The sequence below is a fragment of the Ursus arctos genome, unplaced genomic scaffold, assembly GCF_023065955.2.
Source record: "Ursus arctos isolate Adak ecotype North America unplaced genomic scaffold, UrsArc2.0 scaffold_74, whole genome shotgun sequence".
Classification (NCBI taxonomy): Eukaryota; Metazoa; Chordata; class Mammalia; order Carnivora; family Ursidae; genus Ursus; species Ursus arctos.
In genome coordinates, this window is record NW_026623094.1 from 94,388 (window position 1) to 121,446 (window position 27,059).

The window sequence follows — 27,059 nt, forward strand, 5'->3', positions numbered from 1 at the left end:
AAGCAGACCCCCTGCTGAGCATGGAGCCTGACTCTCAGGGCTCCATCCCAGGACCCATGAGATCATGACCAGAGCCAAAACCAAGAGCTGGATGCTTAACTGACTGAGCCACCCAGGCACCCCTCCCCGTATTTTTTTTTTTTAAGTTCCAGTCTTGATTTATCAGTCAAGGTCCTGACTGGAAATAGGGAGCATGCCGCAATTAGGCTAATACCAGGAAAGTATATTTATAAAGGAGCTGTATACAGAGGTGTGGGGAGAATGTTAGCGACAGCACAAAGGATGGTGTCGTAGGGTTGGTTAGCTGCAGTGAGGCTATTATCACCCATTTTCACAGGAACAAGAGATCATCTGAGCCATATAGAGGAAGCCTCCTTAAGAGGAGCAGTGTCCTTCTGTTGAGGGGCTTCATAAGCAAAGTGCTGGAGGGGTAACGTACCTGAACCTAAATTGCCTCCTTCCCTCCCTTGTCCTGCTGGGGCTCCTCATGGGTAGAACCCAGTGGAAGAAGAAAGGAAACTTTGATACAGGCCAGCCTCCTGAGAGGGCTGAGATCAGGGTGGAGAGTGGATCTGGAAGGACAATTGGAAAATACCTGGTGTAATATCTTAAAACTCTGAAGTTCTGTGGAAATGTATACAGTTGTGTAATTATTATCAAGGTACAGAATATTTTTATTATCTCGAAAGTTCTTTCGTGCTCCGTTTTGGTCAGTCCCTTCCCTCACTTCCAACCGCTGGCACCCACTGATCTGTTTTCTGTCTCTGGTTTTTATCTTTTCCAGAATGTTATGTACATGGGATCATATATGTAGCCTTATCAGGCTGGCTTTTAATTAGCATAATGCTTTTAAAGAGTATTCCATGTAACAGCAGTTCATTCCCTTTTAATTGCTGCATAGTATTCTATTATATATGTACTGTAATTCATTCATTAGTTGAAGGACATTTGGATTGTTTTCAGTTTGGGGCAATTATGAATGAAGCTGCTATAAACATTCACATTTCAGGTTTTGTTAGACATATGTCCTCATTTCTCTTGGGGAAGTGCTTAGGAGTGGGATCGCTGGTCATGAAAACATTGATCTTAAATTTAAATGCTTGCCAAGGGTATAATTTCCTGTAAAGTAATATTTTAAAACTAACATTCAACTTAAATATCAGTGATTTTTTTAACCTTTTTATTGTAAAATAAAACGCAGATAAAACCACACAATATAATGTATAAAAATATTTTTAGTTTAATGAATTATTTATAAGAGCAACACTCTTTTAACCAACACCCACATTAAGAAATAGAATTTTGGCAACCACTCTAGAATCTCTTATCTGTGCCTTCCCTCATCCCCAGAATAACTGCTCTCCTGTCTTTTATCATAGTCCGTTTCTTACTTGCAAGTGCCAAGGTTATTTACTGTTCAATTTCATACATTAAAAAAAATAATAAAAAAGCAAGTTCTTTGCTAACAGAAGATTTACAATATTCCTTTTTCTTTTTGGATTGTATTTCTATTCCACTTCCCCTTCAGAATTTTATCCTAATGCATATATTTATGCTTAGTCTTTTAATGGTCATCCTTTTCATAATTGTACAAAAACGTGTATATCTATTTAAATTTAAACTTCTAAGAATTTTCTGTGATTGTAATGCTTTAAGTATTTAAAAATTCTTCTAGATTATTATGAGCATGATTATTAGTGCATAATTGAGTAAATATGAATGCTGTATGTTTTAAAGGCAAAATTTATTGGAAACGTACATCTTAATGATTGGTGGGGCTTTTTCCAATTCATGAGTATGACTATCATTGCTAGGATAAGAAAAAGCTTTGGCATCAATCTGTTCTTGTTTTTTAATACATGTAAGTATTGAGAAACCATATTGACAAAAATAAGAATGGGAAGAGTTGTTATAGCAGTTTCTATTTGGAAAGCAGTAATTGGAAACTACCTGACATGCAAAGGATGTTGCCCAGACATTAGAGTTACTCAGGTAGGAAGCACAGAAGCCAGTAATCTATCACATTATTTCATTAAAGGTTATGCCAGAACTGGAGCAATGTATCATAGTAAGATTAGGGATGGGTGAGCGATATGCCATTATTCATAATGTGGGAGAATGATTAAATCCCAGGTGGGTTGGCAGATCAGTTTTTGGAGCAGAGTGAAATTGAGGATTTAGAAATGAATTTCCTTAAACCTCAGTTGTGCCTATATATATTTTGAAAGGTTTTAGTGTAACTTCGGGGGTCTGTATATTTAGTTTGAAGAGTTAATTGCCACCTGGAAGGTATGACCACTGGTTGAGGAGTGACTGGGGTAGGAGTTTCCTGTATCCTGGTGGGCAGAGATGGGCAGCTTGAGCAGGAGCCACAGTAGCAAATAAGCTCCTTGACTTGCTGGTAGGTTGTCACTGTTAACACAGGCTGTGTTGATTGGGGATGTGGGGAGGTTGAGTTGACTTGGACTGCTCTGTGATTTGGACTGTCTGTGTAGCGGGCCCAGCTGAGTATCACTTTTGAAGTAATTTTTGTATGTGCTGCCTTTTTTTTTTTTTTTTTTTACTGTTTTATCTTTTAAAGTACATGTAAATTTGGTGTTTGATAGGTATGCTTTATAAAATATAAAAATGCCTTAAATTATTAGTTAAAATGCTCTTTTTTTTTTTTTAAAGTACCCTTTACCATTCAAATCTTTGAGTAAAATTGATCCCTGAAGATGATGTGCCTTATTTTTCTTTGGCTTCTTAGGTGCCTCTGATAAATAGCTACATATTCTTGTTGACAGTGAAAAAAAATCCTTTCCCTTCCACAGAAGCAAATGCTGTTGACAATTTCTTATATAGCTTTTCTCAGTCTTCAATATGCACGGCATATAAATCTACGTATTTTTAAACACGCACACACAAATGGGAACATGATACATATATATAGCGTATTGTGCCTTAAAAAACTTTTAGGGGAAAATTTTAAAGACGTATGCTTATCAATATTTATAGATCTGCTTGTTCTTTTGTAGCAGTTTCATGGTTTTCCATTGTATGAATGTACCATACTTTAAAACTAGTTTGTTAGGGATATTTTGAGTGTTTCTGGTCCTTCTCTATTACAGATAATTGCTGTGTTGAACATCTCCCTACTTGTGTTTTTGAGCATCATGTCTTAGTATAGTGGTAAAAGATGTTTGTAGAAGTGGATTGAAAGGATGTATACATTTAAATTTTCAGTTGATGTTGCCAAATTTCCCACTACCAGTGTGGCTTTTTTTTTTTTTTTTTTGCCTCATCCTATCAAACTTTGGACTTGGCCCACCTGAAAGACTACTGTTTATTGGGGGGGGCGGTTAAATTTTTTTCACTTTAGAATAAGTACATTTTTTTTTTTTTTAAGATTTTATATTTATTTGACAGAGAGACAGCGAGAGAGGGAACACAAGCAGGGGAAGTGGGAGAGGGAGAAGCAGGCTTCCCGCTGAGTAGGGAGCCTGATGCAGGGCTCGATCCCAGGACCCTGGGATCATGACTTGAGCCAAAGTCAGATGTTTCAATGACTGAGCCACCCAGGCGCCCCTAAGTACATCTTTTTAAAAAATTTAAATTAAAAATTTTTTTATTTGTACATGGTAATGGTTGAAAGCTTCCCAGCTCTTTTCCCCAGTCACCCCAGTTCTCCCTAGAGTGACCATATATTTTTTGTTTAAGTCTTTCTGACGTAAACTATACAGTCACATATAGTCAACATATAGTCTACACAAGTAGTTCGTGTGTGTGTGTGTATGTGTGTGTGTATGTATGTGTATTTAAATCCATGAATCTTAACGTGCTGTTTTGTACCTTGCTCTTTCTCTTAATATTTCTTGGGTGGTGGTGGTGGGCGCATAATTCTATTGTAGTATATAATAGTGTTCTTTCTGGCCTCCCTCCCATATTTTATTTAAAATGCTGCTGCATGGTGGGGCATCTCGTGGGCTCAGTTGGTTGAGTGTCCAGCTCTCGATCTCAGCTCAGGTCTTGATCTCAGGGTCATGAGTTCGGGCCCTGTGTTGGGCTCCATGCTGGGCATGGAGCCTACTTAAAAAAAATACTGCTGTATGGTTACGTCAATATCTGTGTGCTATAAATTCCTTAAATGGTTCCTTCTTGATGTGAGACTTTTGGGTTGCTTTCAGTATTTGTTACCGTTTTAAGTTGCTTTACTTTTCAAATACCACTTAATAACTGTATGACTATCAACCAGTAACTTACATTTATTATACTTCATCTGCAGAATGGGGTACAGGTTCACATTTTCTTATCTGAAACCTTTGGGGCCAGATTTGTCTTGGAATTTAGGATGATTTTGGAATATAGAAAGTATATATATTTTACATTAATATCCCATCAGAGTCTGAGGCGGCACTGTAATTGAAGACAGTGTTCAGAAAAAGAAAACATATTCCTAAGTGTAGGATAAATAAATAGCCTCAGGTGAGGTCAGGTTTTGGTTCAGAATGTATTATGAGAAAACTTAGTTTTCAGAGCTTTTTGGGTGTTGGAATTGTGGATAAAGCCTTATGACTTGTAATAGTACCTACCTCAGATGGTTGCTATGAGATCAAATGAATTAATATGTGGAAAGTGTTTAGAACAGTACTGGGCACCTCCTGAGGCCTTAGTAAGTATAAATATAGTTCAGCTTCGTTTTACTTCGTTTTTTTCCTCAGCTTTATTGAGATATAATTAACATATAACATTATGCCCTTTTTTTTTTTTTTTTGAGAGAGAGAAAGAGGTGGAGTGGGTGTGTCTGGGGGGCGGAGAGTCAGAGAGAGAGGGAGGGAGAGAATCCCAAGCAGGCCAGATGCAGGGCTCTATCTTAAGACCCTGAGATCATGACCTGAGCCAAAATCAAGGGTCAGACCCTTAAGCAACTGAGCCACCCAGGTGTCCCATGTACTTTTTTATTTTTTGGTTTCTTTCTTTATTTCTTTCTTTTTTTTTTAAAGATTTTATTTTTAAGTAATTTTTACATCCAACATGGGGCTTGAACTCACAACCCCAAGATCAAGATTTGCACGCTTTACCAACTGAGCCAGCCAAGTGCCTCTGTGCTTTAATTTTTTTTATTTTGATTTTTAATTGTGAATGAAATAAAGTATCTTTTCATAAGTTATTCACTTCTCTTTTTCTGCAGATTGCCTCTTTATGTCTCTAGCTTCTTTTTTTACTGAGATGTTGGACTTGCTAATGTGTAAGAATTTTTAATATGAGGGGCGCCTGGGTGGTACAGCAGTTAAGCGTCTGCCTTCGGCTCAGGGCGTGATCCCGGCGTTATGGGATCAAGCCCCACATCAGGCTCCTCCGCTATGAGCCTGCTTCTTCCTCTCCCACTCGCCCTGCTTGTGTTCCCTCTCTCGCTGGCTGTCTCTGTCAAATAAATAAATAAAATCTTAAAAAAAAAAGAATTTTTAATATGGTAAAGAAATTAGCTTTTTGCATTTCCCTAATGACTAATGATGAGCATTTTTCGTGTGCTTATTTGATATCAGTATAGTTTCTTTGCTGATATCTGTTCATTTTTTTTTGCTCATTTGTAATTGGGTTGTTTATTTTCTCATTGAATTTTAAGAGTTCTTTTATATTTTGGATAAAGGTCTTTTATTAAATATACTTAATTGCAGACATTTTCTCTGGGTCTTTGGCTTGTCTTTGCATTTTCTTAACAGTGTCTTTGCAGAGCAGAAGTTAACTAATTTTAATCAAGTCCCATTTTATCAAATACTTATTTTATGACAAGGGAGTATGCTCTCTTCCCTAGGCATTCCCTTTGTTGGACAGTGTTCTTGGCTCTCAGCTCTTATAGTTTGTATGAATTGAATGATTTCTACACATTAAATAAGTTTGTTCCCTCTTCTCATGACAACAACTCCGATTTTAAAGGCAGCTTGCAGGTAATGGAGGTTCCCCCTTACCCCATAAATTAACTTTTCTAGTTATCTCCCCTGTATTTAATGAATAATGATTTCCAAAGCCTCTTCTCTATACAGTCTCCTTAGTCAGAAGTCAAAGGTTTTGTTTAAATTTAGTCCTCAGCACATCATATGATACATTTGTCCAAAACATTAGATGTTCAACCTCTTCATCTGGACCTTTTCTGTTAATGTGGATTAAGATGGTTTACCTGCTTTAGTATTGCAGGTTTTAGCAGCTACCACTATAGGTAGTTTAATGTAATAGAAATCAGTACGAGCCTTTTTATGAGGTCTTTTGGACATTGGATTAATTGGTAACTGTTGCTGTCATTGGCCTCTCTGGGCCTATTTTTCCTCATCTGTATAATGATGGGTTTGGTGAAAGTAAAAGGGAATATTTTTACTTTCTTATAAGAAGGATGAAGGAAGTATTTTTTTTGTTAGTATATAGAGACTAGCATACAGTTACACAGATGTGTATACCTGTATGTATCTAGCTTCAGTAAACAATTCATAGTCTTGTTTTATTTTTATTCCTACCTTCTCCCTTTTTATAATGGATTATTTTGAAGCAAGTTCCACACATTGTATTTCATACATAAATATAATTCTTTAGAAGATAAGGACTCCAGGGGCACCTGAGTGGCATAGTTGGTTGGATGTCTGACTCTTGGTTTTGGCTGCAGTCATGAGCTTGGGGTAGTGGAATCTAGCCCTGCATCCGGCTCAGTGTACAGTCTGCTTGAGTTTCTCTCTCCTTCTCCCTTTGCCCCACCCCCCGCCCCCTGCACTCTCTCTCTTTAAAATAAGTAAATAAATCTTTTTTTTTTTTTTAAAGATTTTATTTATTTGAGAGAGAGAGACAGCCAGCGAGAGAGAGAACACAAGCAGGGGGAGTGGGAGAGGAAGAAGCAGGCTCCTAGTGGAGAAGCCTGATGTGGGGCTCGATCCCAGAGCGCTGGGATCACGCCCTGAGCCGAAGGCAGACGCTTAAGGACTGTGCCACCCAGGCGCCCCAAGTAAATAAATCTTTAAAAAAAAATAAAAGATAAGGACTCCAAAAAAAGGTAAGAGAGAATCTTAAGCAGTAGGCTCAATCTCAGGTCCTTGAGATCATGACCTGAGTGGAAGTCAAGAGTCCAACGCTTAACTAACAGAGCCACCCAGGCACCCTGTACCATTGTTACTCTTTAAGGTACTTAATATGTACCTTTGCCAGTTTTTATTATGTTTTAAGCTTTTGAACAGACTGTTTTTAAACAGACAGTATACAACTCGAGATAGGAAAGTCTTTTCCATCATCCCCATCCCTGAGGGCAACCGTATCTGTACATAATGTTGATCTGCCTCATTCTTTTTTAATAGCTACATAGTATTTAGATATGTGGTATGATAATTTAAGTAGTTCTTTATTCATAGACGTTTGTATTTATGAAGGCAAAAACCAGGAAAGTTGTAGTGAGTTTCCTTGTTACTTATTTTATTTCATATTTATTATTTGTAGAATAAATGGTTATAAATAAAACTGCTTGCTTCAAGGGAAAGTTCACTTCTTTGACATGTACATTTTTAATTTTAAAAGATATTACCAAATTGTCCTTTGTAGTGGTTATACTAAGATATGCTCCTACAGAAATGTAGTTTTATTTTTGTAGCTCTGAAGTATTTCTTTGTATGAGCAGACCACTTTATTGACTGGCCTGTTAATGAATATTTAGATTTCATTGTTTTGGAATGATGTTGCTATGAGCGTACATCTGTTATGCTGAACCATGTGGAATTGCTAATATTCAATTATTTTTATTTATTTATTTGAAAGATTTATTTATTTTAGAGAGAGAGAGAGTGCGCATGCATGCGCACACGAGCAGGAGGGGCAGAGGCAGAGGAGAGAGAATCCCAAGCAGACTCCGCGCTCGGTGCCACAGCCATGAGATGATGACCTGAACTGAAGTCAGGAGTCGGACACTCAACCAACTGAGCTACCCAGGCGCCTCTATCTATTTACCTTTCTATCTATCTATCCTTCCATCCATGCATCCATCAATCCAGGCGCCCCTATCTATCTACCTACCTACCTACCTATCTAGAGAGTGTGTGAGTGGGGGTGGGGCAGAGGGAGAGAGAGAATCTTAAGCAGGCTCCACGCCCAGTGCAGAGCCCAGTGCACCAGGCTCGAACTCATCATGACCCTGAGATCAAGACCTGAGCTAATATCAAGCGCCACACAGGCTCTCTTGTTGAAAATCCTTTCTTATGGACTGGTCAAGTCTCTTGATCATTTTTTTATTGGGCATTTTTTTATTATAGGCATTATTTAGGTAGTGTCAATACCCTCTACTCTCGTTTGTCTGTTAGTTCTCTTAAATAGTGTTGTTTTATGGACAGATTTAATTTCGATGAAATTTAATTTCTCTTCCTTTATGGTTAATGCTTTTTGTATCTTGTTGGAGAAAACTTTCCCTCCGTAAGGTCATAAAGATATATTCCTGTATTTTAAAAAACTTTGCATTTTCTCCATATTTAGGTCTCTAATTCATCTGGATGTGTAGGAGTTCTTTTTATTTATTTATTTATTTTTAAAAAGATTTATTTTTTTGGGAGCTAGAGAGAGACCTGAGCAGGACAGAGGGAGAGTTGTGGACAAGCAGACTCCCGCTGAGCAGGGAGCCCGACACGGAGCTTGATCCCAGGACTCCGGGATCATGATCCAAGCAGAAGGCAGACTCATAACCAGCTGAGCCACCCAGGTGCCCCTGTATGAGTTCTTTTTAAATTAAGGAAATTGACCCCATTTTTGGTAATGTTTGCAATTACGTTTTTCACATTTTGTTCCCTTTAACTTAACATGCTGAAATTTTAGGTTTTATGTAAATTAATACAGATTATGGGCTTTGTATCTGGGAAAGAACTTCTCCATTCCAGGGTAATGTATTTTTAAAAATTTTTTAATTTTATAATATGTGTTTAGTTTCATTTTCCCATATTCAAGTCTTTTTTTTTTTTTTTTTAAAGATTTTATTTATTTATTCGACAGAGATAGAGACAGCCAGCGAGAGAGGGAACACAAGCAGGGGGAGTGGGAGAGGAAGAAGCAGGCTTATAGCGGAGGAGACTGATGTGGGGCTCGATCCCATAACGCCGGGATCACGCCCTGAGCTGAAGGCAGGCGCTTAACCGCTGTGCCACCCAGGTGCCCCTCCCATATTCAAGTCTTAATCTAGAATATATTTTAATGTTTGAGGTAAAAAAAATCAACTTTTTCCCCCCATATGTTCCAGTACCCTTTATTGAACAATCCATCTTTCCCATAGAGATTTGAAATTCCACAGTCAACATACACTAATGTCCTGCATATATTTTGCTCCTTCTCTTTGTCTTTTAAACCAATAAAAATATATTTTGTTTTGAAAACTTGCTGAAACTATACATACTATCCCTGAAAAATGTGTGAACATTTTCATAGTTTCACAAAATGTGAAGAACCTGTGAAACCCATTCATAAATCTCTGCTCAAACTTACCTTCCTAACTTCTTAAATACTTCGAAGAGTATGCTCACAGAAGCCTTAAATCATCCCACCTATTTATTTTCCTTTATAAAACTATGTCTACTATTATTCTAAGTACTGGTATGTTTGTGTTTTTATTTTTAAGGGAATTATCCATTTCCTTTCAAACTTCAGAATTCTTTAGGGAGTAATGGGCATTTAATTAATCTTTTATGTGAGGTTGCTTCTGTGTTTTAGATAAGCAGTATGAGGCCTAGAGAGATAATATGGCTTGCCAAATTTTTACATATCTGGTTATTGGTTTAGCTGTTTGGTTTAACCCCATGCTTCTCAAATTCCATGTAGTCTTCTTCCTTAATTAAATTCTCTCCCTTAACCTAACATATAAAAGATTAACTATTTACTGATGCTAAAATCTAGTGATTATGGGGCTCCTGACTGGTTCAGTCAAAAATGTGTGTGACTCTTGATCTCAGAGTTGTAAGTTCAAGCCCCACATTGGGTGTGAGAGATTACTTAAATGAATACATTTTAAAAATAAAATCCAGTGATGTTAAAAGGCATTTATTAAGTATCTGATAGCCGACGGTGCTGGGCTAAGTCTTGAATTGAGAACTTTCTGCACCTCCAGTCTTGACCCTCTAGCTTGAGGAACAGTAGGCCTTAGAAGGTGGGTTTGGATTCCTTGCATGAAGCTGGTAGATCTAGGACACGCAAGGGAGTATTGATGAACTTACACGTTAGAGCCCACTAAGGAAAGTCTTGCTAAAAGATTATTAAAAATATGCCCTTTATTATGGCAAAGTGGAAATAGCTGTGATAATTTTTATTCATGTGATGCTGTATAGCCTGTAAAATATCCTTAAATATATTACTTTCTTTTATATGTTCTTGCCCTTCAGAAAGATCTTATTAGTTCATTGTTTTGCTGAGGAAATGGCCTGAACTTCTTAACGCCTCATTTTAGCCAGAAAGTGGTAGAGTTTGGCACACATTCACTTAACTGCTAAACTTAGCTAGGAATACACTTCTGTTTATGTAGTTAATTTAGATTAAAACAGAGTAATGCTTAACTTCTCTGGAAGAAAATAACTGTCTCTTTTTCTTTACTACTTAATGTTTTAAGATACTAAATGGATTTATGTGACAGAGAAGCTGGGATGTTTGAGGGAGGAGGGCGGTTGAAAGTAATTGTTCTGCATTTTAGGATAAGGTAGCCTTGCTCTCTCTTCTGAAGGTATAGTTGTAAATATTTGTTGCAGGGCTTAAATAATGAAGGACTATAGAAAGTGTTTATTTTATATATTAGAATACTGTTGTGAAGAACTTGGACAGCATTGTTGAGGCAGAACTCTGTTGGTTACATTGGCTTTTATCTAACGTATTTCAGAAATTTAAAAATATGTAATGTACTTTAATATTCATCTGTAGGATTGTTTTTGTTGTATAATTGAATAGATGAGTAGATTTACTTGCTAATGAAACTTATAACTTTTATTTATTTTTAAAAAGGTTTTATTTATTTGAGAGAGAGACACAGAGAACAACATGAGCAGGGAGGGAGAGAGAGGGACAAGCAGGCTCTGCCCTGAGCGCAGAGCTTGACACATGGCTCGATCCCAGGACCCTGAGATGTTGACCTGAGCCAAAACCCAGTCCGATGCTTAAGCGACTGAGCCATCCAGGTGCCCTAATTTATAACTTTCAGTGAGAATATTTTCCATAGGACTCTTTATTACTTTTTGCACTTAAAATAGATTACTTGATAAGCTCACAACAAAGTTAGGCATATGAAAGATGGCTTATTTATGTGAATACTAACAACATGCATTCTCTCTGTAGGAGAAATGGGAGTAATAAAAGTAAAACGAAGTAGTTTTTAAAATAGGGTTACTAACATTTATTGTTCACATAAACTTTTTAAGTCAGAAAGTTACTTATTACATAAAACAATTAGAAACAGGCTAAATAAATTTTTTGACATTAAGACAGTAGAATGCTCTGCAGTTATAAAAGTGATGCTTGGTTGGTGAAGCATCGACTCTTAATTTTTCCGCTCAGGTTGTGATCTCAGTATTGTGAGATCGAGCCCAGGGCTCTGGTTGGGCGTGGAGCCTGCTTAGGATTCTCCCTCTCCCTCTCCTCCTCCCTCACCTCCCCCCAACCTCCCTCTCTTTAAAAAAAAAAAAAAAAAAAAAAGTGATATAACATTTAATGACATCTCACAGACCTTTGTGTAGCTAAGCATACTAAGTGCTCCCATAAGCTATTTATTAGGGAATAATACCTTTAGTAATGCTGTGAAGTGGTCTAGGTCAGTGGCTTCCCTTTTGAACAAGATGAGGAAATTGAAGCCCACAGGGGAACTCCAAAATTAGGGGTCTTGCCTGGGCTCTGAAGAGCTAGTTTAGCCAGGGCAACACAAGCCTCCAGACTCAGCTACCACTGCTCTTTCCACTTATTAGTAAAAGCAGTGGTGGTATTTTTTCTGGTTTGGTTTTAGACTTGGCCTTTTGTTTCTATCCCTTTTAAGGTATCAGATGTCAGAGTTAGCTTTTAATTTTTAGCTTTTCAGTATTTTAGGCTTAGCGATTGGTACTTCTGAGATAATGAAAACTATAGTTCCTTGCCTTCCGCTGGGAAATGTCTAAGAATAAAACAGGTATTAGACGCCTTCTAAAGGTAAGTAAATGTAAATCTAACAAGTTAAATTATGTTTAAACCCATTGGGTAGCATTAAAAATTGTGCATTGAATTTATGTAATCTTCCCTTTGCCTATACTTGATGACTTGTTAATTGAGATCTGTAATTGGCTTTTCTTAAATATAAGTGCATTTCTTAAGTACTTTCATTATTTGGCATAAGCATTTTGCCAGTGTTTTTCTACCACTAAGTGCTGGGAGAATTAATCATAATACCAATTTGAATCATATTTTCATCTCTCATTTAGAAAGGTTATCAAAAAATGTTTCTGATCATAAAATTTAAAGATAGCAAAAATGAATTCCCCAAGTACAAAATGATAGGAAGTTTAAGGTTTGCTACTCACTTATATGCATAAATAAGCCACTGTAGCCATTTAGGCACCAGAGCCACTGTTAAAGAAGAAAAAAAATCTTTGAAGTTATATGGCATTTAGAATTAGGAGAAAGGATGGAAAGCAGAAATAGCAAAAGAAACCTGACCCTGAGACTGGTTTCTCGACCGAGCTGGCATGCCTTAGGGGCAGCCTTACCCCAGAGAAACACATTGCCAGAATGTTGTCATTTATTGTGTTACACTGTTTATTTTATTTTTTTTTTAAGGTTTCATTTATTTGAGAGAGAGAGTGCACAAGCAGAGGGAGAGAGAGAAGCAGACTCCCCACTGAGTGGGGAGCCCGACGGGGAGCTTGATTCCAGGACCCTGGGATCATGATCTGAGCTGAAGGAGATGCATAACCTACTGAGCCACTCAGGCTCCCCGTGTGTTATACTGTTTAGATTCTACTAAATAAATTTCAATTTAAGGATTTTTATTTGCAAAACCCATAATACCTCTGAGAAGATTTGGCTGAGTCATTTAATTCTGAATTGATCTAGTTGCTTAACACTGTTGAAATCTCTTGAATTAATTTTAACAATTTTAAGGGACTTGAATGACTAGGGAGAGGTCACTAAAAGATATGAGAGCTCTATGCTAAAAAGCCTGGGTGACTTAGTCAGTTAAGCCCCTGACTCTTGATTTTGGCTCAGGTCATGATCCTCAGAATCATGAGATCGAGCCCTGTGTAGGGCTGCACGCTGGGTGTGGAGCCTGTTTAGGATTCTCTCTCTCTGCCCCCCTTCCCCCCAAAAGAAAAAAGGTAGAAGGGGAAATGTCAAATATGTAGACATTCATTGATATCTTCATAATTTAACATTACTGTAGTTATTTTAAGATTGATTCTATACTCTTAATTAGCCAGATATTCCTGTTATTTGTTAACTTTTTTACATTGATGTCACTTATCTTTTTATCCTTGACTTATTTTTAATTTTTACAGATAAAGTGGAGAATTTTAGTGAAGAATATGAAAAGAATAGTCACCATATTTACAAAAACGCTGAAGACAGTACTAAGAAACCCAATGCAGAAACAACTGTAGCTTCTGGATACAAAGCTGATGAAATCAAGGAAACAAATGATACTTGGAACTCCCAACTTGGAAAAAGGTCAGAATCTCCATCAGAAATATCTCCCATTAAGGGATCTGTAAGAACTGGTTTGTATGAATGGGATAATGATTTTGAAGATATCAGATCAGAAGATTGTATTTTAAGTTTGGATAGTGATCCTCTTTTGGAGATGAAGGATGAGGATTTTAAAAACCGGTTGGAAAATCTAAATGAAGCCATTGAGGAAGACATCGTGCAAAGTGTTCTTAGGCCAAGCAACTGTAGGACGTACTGTAGGGCCAATAAAGCAAAATCCTCACAAGGAGCATCAAATTTTGATAAGCTAATGGATGGCACCAGTCAGGCCTTAGCCAAAGCAAACAGTGATTCAAATAAAGATGGCCTGAATCAGGCAAAGAAAGGCAGTGTAAGTTCTGGGACCAGTTTCAGAGGGACAGTTGGACGGACTAGAGATTACACTGTTTTACATCCGTCTTGCTTGTCAGTTTGCAATGTTACCATACAGGATACTATGGAACGTAGCATGGATGAGTTCACTGCAACAACCCCTGCAGATTTGGGAGAAGCCGGCCGTCTAAGGAAAAAGGCAGATATTGCGACTTCTAAGACCACTACTAGATTTCGACCTAGTAATACTAAATCTAAAAAGGATGTTAAACTTGAATTTTTTGGTTTTGAAGATCATGATGAGACAGGAGGTGATGAAGGAGGTTCTGGGAGTTCTAATTACAAAATTAAGTACTTTGGCTTTGATGATCTCAGTGAAAGTGAAGATGATGATGAAGATGACTGTCAAGTGGAAAGAAAGACAAGCAAAAAAAGAACTAAAACAGCTCCATCCCCCTCCTTGCAGCCTCCTCCTGAAAGCAATGATAATTCCCAGGACAGTCAGTCTAGTGCTAATAATGCAGGTAAGACTTAAAAAAAAAATTATTATAAGTAAATGCTTTTCAGGTTTAAATCAACAGCTCCATAGTTTCTGCCTAGATACTTAATTTTAACTTATGTTCAGTTTTAATAAAAGTACTGTGTAGGACCACAGATTACCTTATCCAGAGGTACAGCATTTTAAATGTTAATAATTAAGTTCCACATTGTAAGAATCAATTTATAGATTGGAGTCTTTACATATTTGTGTTTTAATTCTGCTGTTAGCACTTGAGAGTTTTAAGTTGTGTGTGTGTATAGGGGTACTAAACTAGTGTTTCATCTTTGAAAATCCAAATGCAGTGGAGACTTGTAGATTTTGGACATTTAGAACTACATTGACAATAGATGGTTTGTAATGAGGGAAAAATTAGAAAATTAAAATTGATAAAAACCCTTTGTAGGTGGCTCAAAACTAATCAACAAATGTTTAAAACATTCTCAAGACATCTTAAGTAATCTTAAAAATCATCCTCTTGAGTTGATTTAATAAAATTGGAAAGTGCTAGTTCAGTATTTGCTCACTCTTAACAGTGAAATTTAATTTGTCTCTTTGATTGTAGGGCCAGTAATGACTAGAGATTCTCAAGGAGTTGATGGTCTACTGTGAGAGACAAACAAAAGAAGTAGGTTAGCTTTGCTGTAATTAAGTCATTATCTGACAAGGGCTTTGTGAAGTGGATTGATTGTTGAGTGAGGAAGAGGAGGTGATAGCCTCGGGGATACAGACGCTATATTTATATATATTTAACCAAATACATAGTTTTTCTTTATCGGTTTACTTACTAAATAAAGCGAATTAGAACTCTGATAGTATTCTTACATATAGATTCTCTTGTACATTGTAAGTCATACTTGAGACTACCTACCATTTTGTTGTATTTGGCCTAAAAATAGTTTTGTTAGGTTAGAGTCATTCTTCAAAACTAGAATTATATAGGAATAGTCCCTGAAGGCTCACTCCTTATTCCCCACTGCAAAAATAAATAAGTAAAATAAGAATATTGTCAGAATTCATCTAGTGCTATCTTGAATCTCTTCTGGAGAACTGAAGTTTGCTGCAGCCTTGCTAGTCACATGAGATCTGCCTGGGCAGACAGCTTTTACAGTTGCTTTCTCGGGAGGATGATAAGTAATGATGTACGAAACTGGAGCTCCTGTCTCCCAGCAGTTTACTTAGCTCTGACTGCTAACCTTGATAGCAAGCTATCTTAATCAGCAACTGAAAATCTCTGGCGGAAATTTACATTTTGGGGTAATATAACTTTTTTAGGGTTGAAATGTGACATCATTAGGCTCCCTTTCAAAAACTTGATGTTGATTCCAAATAAAATTTAAAAATTAGAGACCATTTGATTGATACAGCCAGAGTTGGAATTTGGGTCTTCATATGGTGTATGAAATAGCAAACATTTTTAAGGGTTGGGCTAGCAAAAAGCCTTCCTGTTTTTCTTTTTTTGTTTAGGCTAGAAAAAGTATAACCATTTAGGAATTAATCTAATTCTTTGGTTATTTTTGTATGAAGACTCACAAATCATTGAGCTACATTGTACTAGGTTGTTTTCTATCTTTTGCCAAGATAGCTACTTTTTTCCCTTTCTTTCTGTTTTTGTTTTTTTAATGTGGTTTTTGTAGATACAAGCAGACATTTTTTGAAGGCTAGCATGATGCAGTATACTTAAGTTCTAGAAAAATGTTAAGGGTGAATACCACTTGATATTGTATGTGTGTGTGTTTAAACTAGACCATGCTAATGTCAGTATCCGTAGATAACCAACAGTTATTTTACTAAAGAATTGATTTGCCATTTACACAAAATAAAACTGAAGCACATACACAGTAACTAGGTTTTTGATTTTCTCCTAGAGTAGGAGGGTGAGAATGGCAAAATAAAACTTTATACTGTTAGGAATATTTTGTGAACTGAGTGGTGCTTTTATTCCTTTTATTCTTTCCCCCTGCAATATGCCACTCTCCCAAATATTCATAGGTTGTTTGGTAGATAATTTGAAGTATTAGCTAGCTAGTTTTGATTACCATTTCAGAAAACTTGGATTTTACAGAGGACTTGCCTGGTGTGCCTGAAAGTGTGAAGAAGCCCCCAAATAAACAAGGAGATAAATCAAAAGAAAATACCAGAAAGATTTTTAGTGGTCCCAAACGGGTAAGTAAAGCATTATCAGTGATTTGTATTATTTATTATCGGAGGGTGCAACTCTTACTTTTTTTATTTGAAAATTACTAACAGATTTTGTCTTTCAAAGGATGTAAATCAGTTTTTAAACTTGTAACCATTTTTTGATGTGTGCAAAAATATACCTAAGATAATCTTTATTATATGTATATTTCAGTAACATTAAATACATTCATAGTGTTTTGTAACCATCCCATTATCTATATCCAAAACATTTCATCATCTCCAGCAAAAACTCTGTACCCATTAAAAAATAACTCCCCCTTTGTCCTCCCAGTCCCAACTCCTGGTAAACACTGTTCTATTTGTTTCTATGAATTTGCCTATTTTGGTTACCTCATACACGTGGAATCATACAATACTTACCTATCTGTGTCTGGCTTATTGCACTAAGCATAATGTTGTCAGAGTGCAACTATATAGTACATATCAAAATTTCATTCCTTTTTTATGGCCAAAAAACATTACATTGTGTGTATATACTATATTTGTTGTGATTCAAGGGTGTTTTATTGATGAGAAGACCAGACTCTTGCCATCCACTGGTACAACTCCTGTATTAGGTGATATAAATATATTGAAAGTTACTGTTGGTATTAGCTTAAGCCGTAAACTGGCTGACTTAAAACATACTTATTCTGTCACAGTTCTGCATGCCAGAAATCCAAAATCAAGATGTTGGGAAGACTGTGCTTTCTCAAAGGCTCTAGGGGGAAATCCTTGCCTCTTTCAGCTTCTGGTGGCCCCAGGTGTTCCTTGGCTTGTGCTACATAACTTGTAGTGTCTGCCTCTGTCACATGGCCTTCTCCCTCTTTCCCTGTGTCTTCTAGAAGGACACTTTGTATATATAGCACATTTTGTTTATTCATCATTAGGGTTGTTTTCACCTTTTGGCTATTTGAGTCTCTGCTTTCAATACTTTTGGATATATACCTAAGAGTATATATTTTGAAACATAGAGTAGGTCTGTGTTCAGCTGTCAAACTCTTTTCCATCTTGACTGAACCATTTTACGTTCCCTCCAGCAATGCACAAGGGGTTCCATTTTCTCCATGTCCTCACCAACACTTATTTTCTGCAGTTTATTTTGTTTTTTGTTTTTGTTTTATTTTTAAAGATTTATCTATTTGAGAGAGAGAGTAAGCATGCTGTGCAAGTGCAGGAAGGGGCAGAAAGAGGGGGACAAGCAGACTCCCCACTGAGTGGGGAGCTTGATGCAGGGTTCCATCCCAGGATGCTGAGATCATGACCTGAGCCAAAACCAGGAGTCAGACGCTTAACTGACTGAACCACCCAGGCACCCTATTTTTTTTTTTTTTTTTTTTTTTTGAGTAAGCCCCATGCCCTGCATGGAGCCCAATGTAGGGTTTGAACTCATGACCCTGAGACCAAGATCTCAGCCGACATTAAGTTGGAGCTTAACCAACTGAGCCACCCAGGCGCCCTTGTGGGTTTTTTTTTTTTTAATAGCTATTCTAATGGGTATGAAATGATATTCATTGTGGTTTGATTTGCATTTCCCTGGCTAGTGATGTTGAGCATCTTTTTGTGTACTTACTGGTTATTTGTATATATATTTTTTTTTTTAGAGAAACATCTGTTTAGGTCCTTTGTGCATATTTGAATTGAGTTTGTCTTTTTGTTGAGTTATAGGCGTTCTTTACATACTCTAGATACTAATCTCCTGTTAGATAAATACTTTGCACATAGATTCCTCATTCTGTGAGTTGTCTCTTCATTCTCTTGATAGTGTGCTTTGATGCGCAAATTTTTAATTTCAGTGAAGTCCTAATTTGTCTTTTGTTGCCAGAAAATTATTGCCAAGTCAGATGTCATGGCTTTTCCTTTATGTTTTCTCCTAAGGATTTTATAGTATTAGGTCTTAAATTTAAGTCCAATCCATTTTGTGTTAATTTTTGTATAAGTAAAGGATCCAGCTTCATTCTTATGCATTATGTAAGTCATTTAAATATGGTCCAGCATGGGTATTCAGAATAATTTGCTTGACTTTACCTGTTCATTAAAAAAATTCCTTTATGGGCACCTGGGTGGCTCAGTCTGTTAAGTGGCTGCCTTCGGCTTGGGTCATGATCCCAGGGTCCTGGGATCAAGCCCCACATCGGGCTCCTTGCTCAGCGGGGAGCCTGCCTCTCCCTCCGCCTGGTGTTCCCCCTGCTTGTGTTTGCTCCCCACCCCCATGTCAAATAAATAAATAAAATCGTTTAAAAAAATTTCCTTATATAACTTGTTATACATTAAATAGTTTTGTTTTTAAAGGGTAGTTACAGAACGGTGCAGTGGCTCAGTTGGTTAAGTGTCTGTCTTCAGCTCTGGTCATGATCCCGGGATCAAGTGCCGTGTCAGGCTCCCTGCTCATTGGGGAGCCTGTTTCTCCCTCTGCTTGCTCTGCCTGCTGCTCCCCCCTGCTTGTGCTCTCTCTCTCTCTCTGTCTCTGACAAATAAATATTAAAAAAATAAATAAATACAAGTTGTCAACTCCTTTTGCAAGTCGAACTGCTTTTAAACAGCTAAAGAATAAGCATGTCCAAGAATGAATAAGGCCAAGTCTTACAGCCTCATTTTTATTCTTTTATCTAATTGGGGCTCATTTCAGAGTAATTGTGCTATACTTTTTGTACCCCCATGTGCCCACCCTGTCACCAAAAAAACAAGTGTTTAAGCTAATTTCAATAAACTTAAGGTGCTCTGTGTCCAGGGCAGTGTGAAATACAGTCTGTATGGACTATGTAGACTATAGTCATTAATGCTTAGGTGAGGTTTTTGGTTTATATGAAAAACCAAATATATGCGTATGGCATATATTGATTTCCATAGCAATAGTTACCAATTTCTTTGGTCTCGGGATCACTTCACAATCTTTAAAAATTACTAAGAATCACAAATTATTTAATTTTAAGACTTTATTTAATTGACAGAGAGTGCACAAGCAGGGGGACTGGGAGAGGGAGAAGCAGGCTCCCCTCTGAGCAAGGAGCCGGATGCAGGACTTGATCCTAGGACCCTGGGATCACTGGGATCATGACCTGAGCTGAAGGCAGATGCTTAACTGACTGAGCCACCCCAGCACCCCCAAAGAACTTTTTTGTTTAAAGAACTTTTGATTATATGTGCAGCTCTATCAATATTAAATTAGAAGTGAAAACACATTTTAAAAATACATATTAATTCACCTAAAACAATAACCCATTACATGTTAATGTTTTATGAAAATTACTTTCTCAAAAAAAGTAGTGAGAAGAATAACATTATTTGACATTGTTTGCAAATCTTTTTAAAGTTTGGCTTAGTGAAAGACAGCTGGATTCTCATAGCTCCTGCATTCAATGTTTCATTATCTTGTTTTGGTTGAAATATATGAAGAAAATCCAGCCTTACACAGATATGTAGATATATTTTAAAAAGCCTTTTCAGGTAATCATGAATCTTCTTCTTTGGTACTATGCTGAAACTCAACAAATGGGCATTTCTTAAAGATTAGTTGCAATTGGAATCTAAAACCATGCCAGTGAACCTTTCATATACTCTTATATTAAAATCTTTGGTTTTTTACTTTGTGGTTTTTTTGTTGTTTTTTTTTTTTTGTCTTTCACTTTGGATTTTTTACACATACATGCTTTGTGACATCATATATTGGTTATTTGGGAAATACTGGTTACACTGATTCATGTGCACATCTTTCAAATGGTGACACATCTCATTATATGGTATCAAATAATCACATTAGTATCACTGCCAAACTCATCAGGAAAGTCTTAAGTATTGGGAAACTATCCTGTTCGTAGTGGTAGGTAAAAGGTCTTCAAAATATTAGTTGCTTAAAAGTTGAAAAAAAATTTTTTTAAAGATTTTATTTTTATTTATTTATTTGTCAGAGAGAGTGAGCCCAAGCAGGGGTAGTGAGTGTCAGGCAGAGGGAAAAGCAGGAGCCTGACAAGGGACTGGATCCCAGAACCCTGGGATCATGACCTGAAGTGAAGGCAGATACTTAACCTACTGAGCCACCCAGGCGTCCCAATACCAATATCATTACGAACAATAAGTACACTGAGTGAAGTTTAAGAATTTTCCAGTTCTTTTTGTCTTTAGATTATTTCATTGAGGATGAAGTCATAGTAATGTATTCACAAATTTTTAAGTAATTTTATCTTACATGCTTATGTTAATATTCATTTACATGCATTTGTATTCATGTTCAGTTTTTTTAACTTAGTTTTAAACTTAATATTGGAGTCATTTCCTTGCTACTAATGTGGCTTAGAAGGCAGCAGTGTACATGTACTTGACCCAATTATGAAGCAATCTCTCTGGCCTAAAGTAAATCAGGTCATATAACCTAGTAGGCAGAAGACCTGTTTACTGTTGATGGATAATATCTTAGAAAAGTTAAGAAAACGATTGCTAATTTACAAAACCAAAATATCTATGAAAGTGAACTTATTTGAAAAATGTAACGTGGGTAAAGTCCTGCCTTAAAACAATAGTCCTAAATAACATTTTATTTCCTGAAGAGGTTGAACTTCAGTAAGTGTTTTAAATTCCTTTTTAACCCCTTCTGAAATATTTGCCAAAACCCTTTTTATTTTAAGTGAGATTATGTCAGAATTTCTTTACGTATATTAGTACTATTTAGGTGGGTCAGTAATTTTCAAAAATGAAACTTTAATCCAAGTGTTAATGTACTTTAATAAAAATAATGAAAAATGCTTTAGATCCCATGGAAGGTATGTACCCTTACAAAAATATCTAGGTAAAGAATTTAGAAGCCTACTTCAGGAAGAGAGCAACAAGAAGTTAAGCAGTATAAAATAGCTCATAGGAAATAGGTCATCCATTTGCCTTCAAGACACTAAAAGACTACTTCAGAGTTGTTAAAAAGGAGAAGGCCATTGAGAAACAGAAAAAGAGAAATGTTATCTATTGAGTTTTGATGAGTGTAAAGGAATAGAGGAAATATATCAAAATTTTAAGCATTGAAGTGGTATGTATAAATTAATATAATGGAAATGATAGATGTTTTATATATAAGAAATTAGGATTTGTGTTATCTGTGCAAAAAAAAATAGGTGAGCTCAATTCTCAAAGGCATTTTTATGTAGGTTACCCCCAAATCTCCAGAGAAAAAAGAAGGGGGGGTAAGTAGGTGGGTGTAGGAAGTGTTCTCAGCAGTTGTTCCAGTTCTCCATTATAATAGAAACACCCTCATGTAGCTGATAGGTCAGTGGGAGTGTCTGGGTCTTCTGTAATCTGATTAGATTTAAAGACACTAATGACCTCATTTCCTAGCGGAGAGGTAGCCCATGGCTTGTGGTGGCAAGAGTTTCCCTCCCTACCTGTAGGGCTTTCTTAGCCCTAATACTGTAGATATTTTGGACTGAATAAATTTTTGTTGTGGGGTTGGTCCTAGTAAATTGGAGGATATTTAGCAACACATGTGGCCTCTACCCATTAGATGCTGGTAGAACCTGCTGCCCCCCCGCCCCAAACCCACCATCAGTTGCTTTAACCAAAAACGTCTGCAGATGTTGTCAAATGCCTTGTGGGGGTCAAAGTGGACCTCCCTCCCATTGGGGTGTGTGTGTGTGTGTGTGTGTGTGTGTGTATGTGTCTTGAAAATCAGTTGTAGACTCGATGCCCATTACTCTTAAATCTCTTATTCTAAACACAAGAGTACTGCTCTATAGATGCAGCATTCCCATCAAAACCAGGAATTTGGTTTGACATTGATAAATAATACAGTCTAGGCCACAGATGCCATTCAGATTTTACCAAGTGCCTCAATAATGGCTTTATGGCATAATACCCTCCTCCCTCCCAAAGAGCCATGATGCGGTCCAGAATCACATGTTGTGTTTAGTTGTGACAAGTCTCTACTCTTCTTCAGTCTGGAACATCTGTGTCTTTCCTGGTCTTTCCATGGCTTTGACATCTTTGAAGAGTTAGGATCTACTGTTATTTGTAGTTGTCCCTCAATATGTGTTGTGATTTAGGTTATATGTATTTGGTGGAAATACCACAGAAGAGATGCTGTGTTCTCAGTGCATCATACTAGGTGGCACACAGTTGTCACTTTGTATCATTACTATTGATGTTAACTGATCCCTTGGTGTCTGTTAGGTTCCTTAGCTCTCCTCATTAAAGTTTTACCCACTAGTTTTAGCATTCATTCTTGCCCAAATCAGTTTTTTACTCTGATGATTGTTGAATGTTTTTTCCTAATTATATCATTCCTTCTATAGTTATTAGCAGTTGGCCTACTTTAAGCTAGGTCTTTTTCTCACTTCCATGTATGTAAGACTGTATTTATATATTTATATATTCATTTCTTTATGTCAGTAGGAACATGGATTCTTGTTTTATTCAATCATTTGTTACTGTTATTTAAATGATAATATTGTTCTGTTGATGCCCAGATTTTCTTAGATTTGACATTTGGACGTTTCTTCAAATTGCCTTTTGATGTATCCAATTCTTACATTTCTTTTCTTAACGATAGACTGATATGTTCAGTACTCATCATACACCTTCCCAGCCCTGGAATCAACTATTTATCTAAGGACCCCTGTTTTCTTTTAGTGGAAAATGGTATTTAGAAATAAAGGTCTGGTGGGGGTGCCTGGGTGGCTCAGTCGGTTAGGCTTCCGACTCCTAATCGCAGCTCAGGTCTTGATCCTAGGGTCCTGAGTTTGAGCCACATGTTGGGCATAGAGATGACTTGAATCAATAAAACTTTAAAAAATTTAAAAACAAAGAAGGTCTGGGGGCGCCTGGGTGGCACAGCGGTTAAGCGTCTGCCTTCAGCTCAGGGCGTGATCCCGGCGTTCTGGGATCGAGTCCCACATCAGGCTCCTCCGCTATGAGCCTGCTTCTTCCTCTCCCACTCCCCCTGCTTGTGTTCCCTCTCTCACTGGCTGTCTCTATCTCTGTCAAATAAATAAATAAAATCTTAAAAAAAAAAAAAAAGAAGGTCTGGTGATTAGGTATGGTCATTTCTTCTGCATTGTCATTGCTTCTAGGCCTTCTTTGAGTTCACAGAGCTAGGAAGCATGTAAATATATGCATTTGTCTCTCTCACACACACACACACGCTTATTTTGTATCTATATTTAGAACTATGAATTCACAATGATACCTCTAATTCAAGTTCAACACCATGTTTTATTGTAGCCTTTCCCCATTTTCACTTTGCTGACAGTGAGAGATCTGGTTTCTGTTATCCTCAACATATTTATGTTTTTTTTTCAATCCTCATGTATATAACCAATTTCCTGGCCACACAGGCCATCCCCTCAGTTTAAGTGCAACTAACCAAGAGGTCCCTCTTGCCTCCCCCCACCTCTCCATGTTAGAAAACACTAACTTTTTAAAGCATGCTACTTTGATAATCTTCCCCAGCACCTAACCAGGGTTATAGAAAAGGGTTGTTCATAACAGGATTGAGCGTTGGCTAGGGGAACACGTGGCAGAAAGATGAGAAGGGTGAGGAAAACTTCTGGTAAGAATGTAGTTGAGGGCACTTGGGTGGCTCAGCCGGTTTAGCATCCTGACTCTTGATTTCGGCTCAGGTCATGATCTCAGGGGTCTCGTGAGATTGAGCCCCATTTTGGGCTCTACGCTCAGCATGGAGTCTGCTTGTCCCTCTCCTTTGCTCCTCCCCTTGTACTTTCTCTCTCGCTCTTGCTCAAATAAATAAAATCTTTTTTTTTTTAATGTAGTTGAAATGATTAGTCAGAAGAGTTGTTAACTTTCTAGGGAGAAAATTAAAGATAGAGTTTGAGGGATTTGGTTGGAACATATCTGTATTTAAGTGCTTATTTCTCTATGTGGTTTTATTGGTTATTTGGCAATTTTGATGCTTTTTTTTTTTTTTTTTTTAATTTTGATGCCTTTTTAAAAAAATGCCATCCTCGGGTGCCTGGGTGGCTCAGTCAGTTAAGCATCTGCCTTTGGTTTGGGTCATGATCCCAGGGTTCTGGGATCGAGTCCCACATCAGGCTCCCTGCTCTACACGGAGTCTGCTTCTCCCTCTGTCCCTCCCACTCATTCTCTCAATCTCTCTCTCAAATAAATAAAATCTTTTTTAAAAAGAAGAGTAAAAAATGCCATCCTATTTTTGAAAGCTAGGTATAGGTCCCTGAATTCTGTTATTTGTAGTTATCATATATATGATGATATATTTAAATCATTTCTTTTGCCTTCCCTGCTTTTTGTTTTGATTTCTAGCTTTCCATTCAGCTGCTGCCTTTCTGCTCTTTTTCTTATGGCATTATTTGTGTAATCATCTTAACTAACCTTCAGTGCTTGGAGGGTTATATCTTACCTGGGATTTTGGCCATCTTATTTTGCTAGTTAAGACTGCTGCTGGGTCACTGATGAAACGAACCATATTTGTCAATCTCTGTTTCAATTCTCAAATACTTTTATCTTCATTTTTATCATTTTCCTGTAGTTTAGTGTTGGGCCTATCTGGCACTGTCTTTTGTCTGACTCTTAAAGGAACATTCTGGACTTTATTTTTCTTCCTTTCTGTCATCCAGTATGACACTGGGTAGTGGGCTTCTGGATAATTGAATTAAAATTTGATTATCAGTGTAAATCATGGTAATATATTAGTTGTATTTATTAAGATTACATAAAGCTGCAGTTTTAAAGTTAATCTAACTTTATAGTTTTATAAACTCATTTTTTTGTTTCATAAAATGAATTTATATGGGTTGTCAACTTAAAAACAGAATCTTACAATTGAAGAGATTTTAAAGGACAAGTAGTCCCACCTCCTACCTAAGAGCAGATGTTCCTTCACAGTATCCTTCTTTAGCAGTTAACTCATTCTCATGAAGCAGTTTATTTTTTTGTCAGGTTCTTTTACCCACGATTACCTTTGTTCTGTGTCTGGGGATTCACTGACCATCCTGGGATCCAGTCATCAAGATGGTAGTGTGAAATTTACTGTATCCCTTGGACTAGAAACCTGAGATACAGATCGATGTGATACAGAGTCATGAATTTGAGCCCCACGTTGGGTGGTGTAGAAATTACTAAAAAAAAAAGAGAAAAAAAAGTAATAATAATCTTAAAATTTTTTTGTTATTAATAGGTTATTTAGCAATATTTAATTTCAGCTTACAAATAAAGAGTGTTCTTAACACTTCCCACTTGAAAGATTGCCAGTACTAGGATTATATTCATCTTTTTATTACTCTTTGGCCCTCCCCTCTCTCTCTCCCTCCCTTCCTTCGTTCCTTCTGATTTTATTTGGGGGAGAGAGAGAGCACGAGCAGGGGGAGGGGTAGAGAGAAAGGGAGAAGCAGACTCCCCCTACTGAGCAGGGACCCTGAGTTCATGACCTGAGCCGAAGGCAGACACTTAACCAACTGAGCCACCCAGGCGTCCTGGTTTCTTACTTTCTTTAATCTTGTCTGCATTTGATATAGTTGTTTCATGGAAATTAAAAGATTAACTGATAGAGTAATAAAAGATTTTTACCTTTTTTATTTTATAAGTTTTCTAAGAGAACTTAAATTTTTATTTTCATTTATTTTTTAAAGATTTTTATTTGAGAGAGTGAGTGTGAGAGAGAGAAAGGACGAGAGGGGGTAGGGTCAGAGGGAGAAGCAGACTCCCCGCTGAACAGGGAGCCATACTCGGGGCTCGATACTAGGACTCTGGGATCATGACCTGAGCCAAAGGCAGACACCCAACTGACTGAGCCACCCAGGCGCTCCAAGAACTTAAATTTTTAAAAATAGTTTTTATTTGGAAATATTTCCAAAATTACAGATGAGTTGCAAAAATAAAATACTACAAAGAACACTCCTTATCCTGATTATTTTAACATTTGTTTTTTCATTTGTTCTTTCTCTTCGTGAGTGTGTGTACCCATATACATGCGTACTTAATTTTTTTTCCTCAGAATTTAAAGGTAAGTTACATATATCATAGGCTTTTACCCTTAAAACCAGTGTGTATTTCCTAGTCATAATGGTCCCCATCTGTGGTAATCAAACTGCAGTAAATTTAACATGGTTCCAATATTTTTACCTAATCTATTGTTCAGTTTGTCACTTACACAGTAAGGTCCTTTGTAGCATTTTCTCCTTTTCGGATAGAGGATCTAGTCTAGGGTGGGGTATTTTATTTAGCTGTTGTATCTCTTTAGTCTCCTCTAACCTGGAATATTTCCATAATCTTTGTCTTTTATAACATTGACATCCCCATAACCCTTAAAAAAAGCACCTCATTTTGGTTTAGTCTCAAGTTTCTCTAGATTGGATTTAAGTTACTCATTCTAGGGCCGGATACG

At 37.0% G+C, this 27,059-nt stretch overlaps 1 protein-coding gene across 2 annotated transcripts in view; it reads left to right on the forward strand.

The window, feature by feature from the left end:
• LOC125281562 (wings apart-like protein homolog) overlaps positions 1–27,059 on the forward strand; it is a 78,416-nt gene that overhangs the window by 12,356 nt on the left and 39,001 nt on the right. The window contains exons 3-4 of one of the 2 annotated variants that reach the window (XM_057308919.1): positions 13,485–14,528; positions 16,590–16,708. In XM_057308919.1, the coding sequence (XP_057164902.1) occupies positions 13,485–14,528; positions 16,590–16,708 (1,163 nt within the window). The remainder of the gene's footprint in view (positions 1–13,484; positions 14,529–16,589; positions 16,709–27,059) is intronic. The other variant, XM_057308920.1, reaches the window with a different exon arrangement.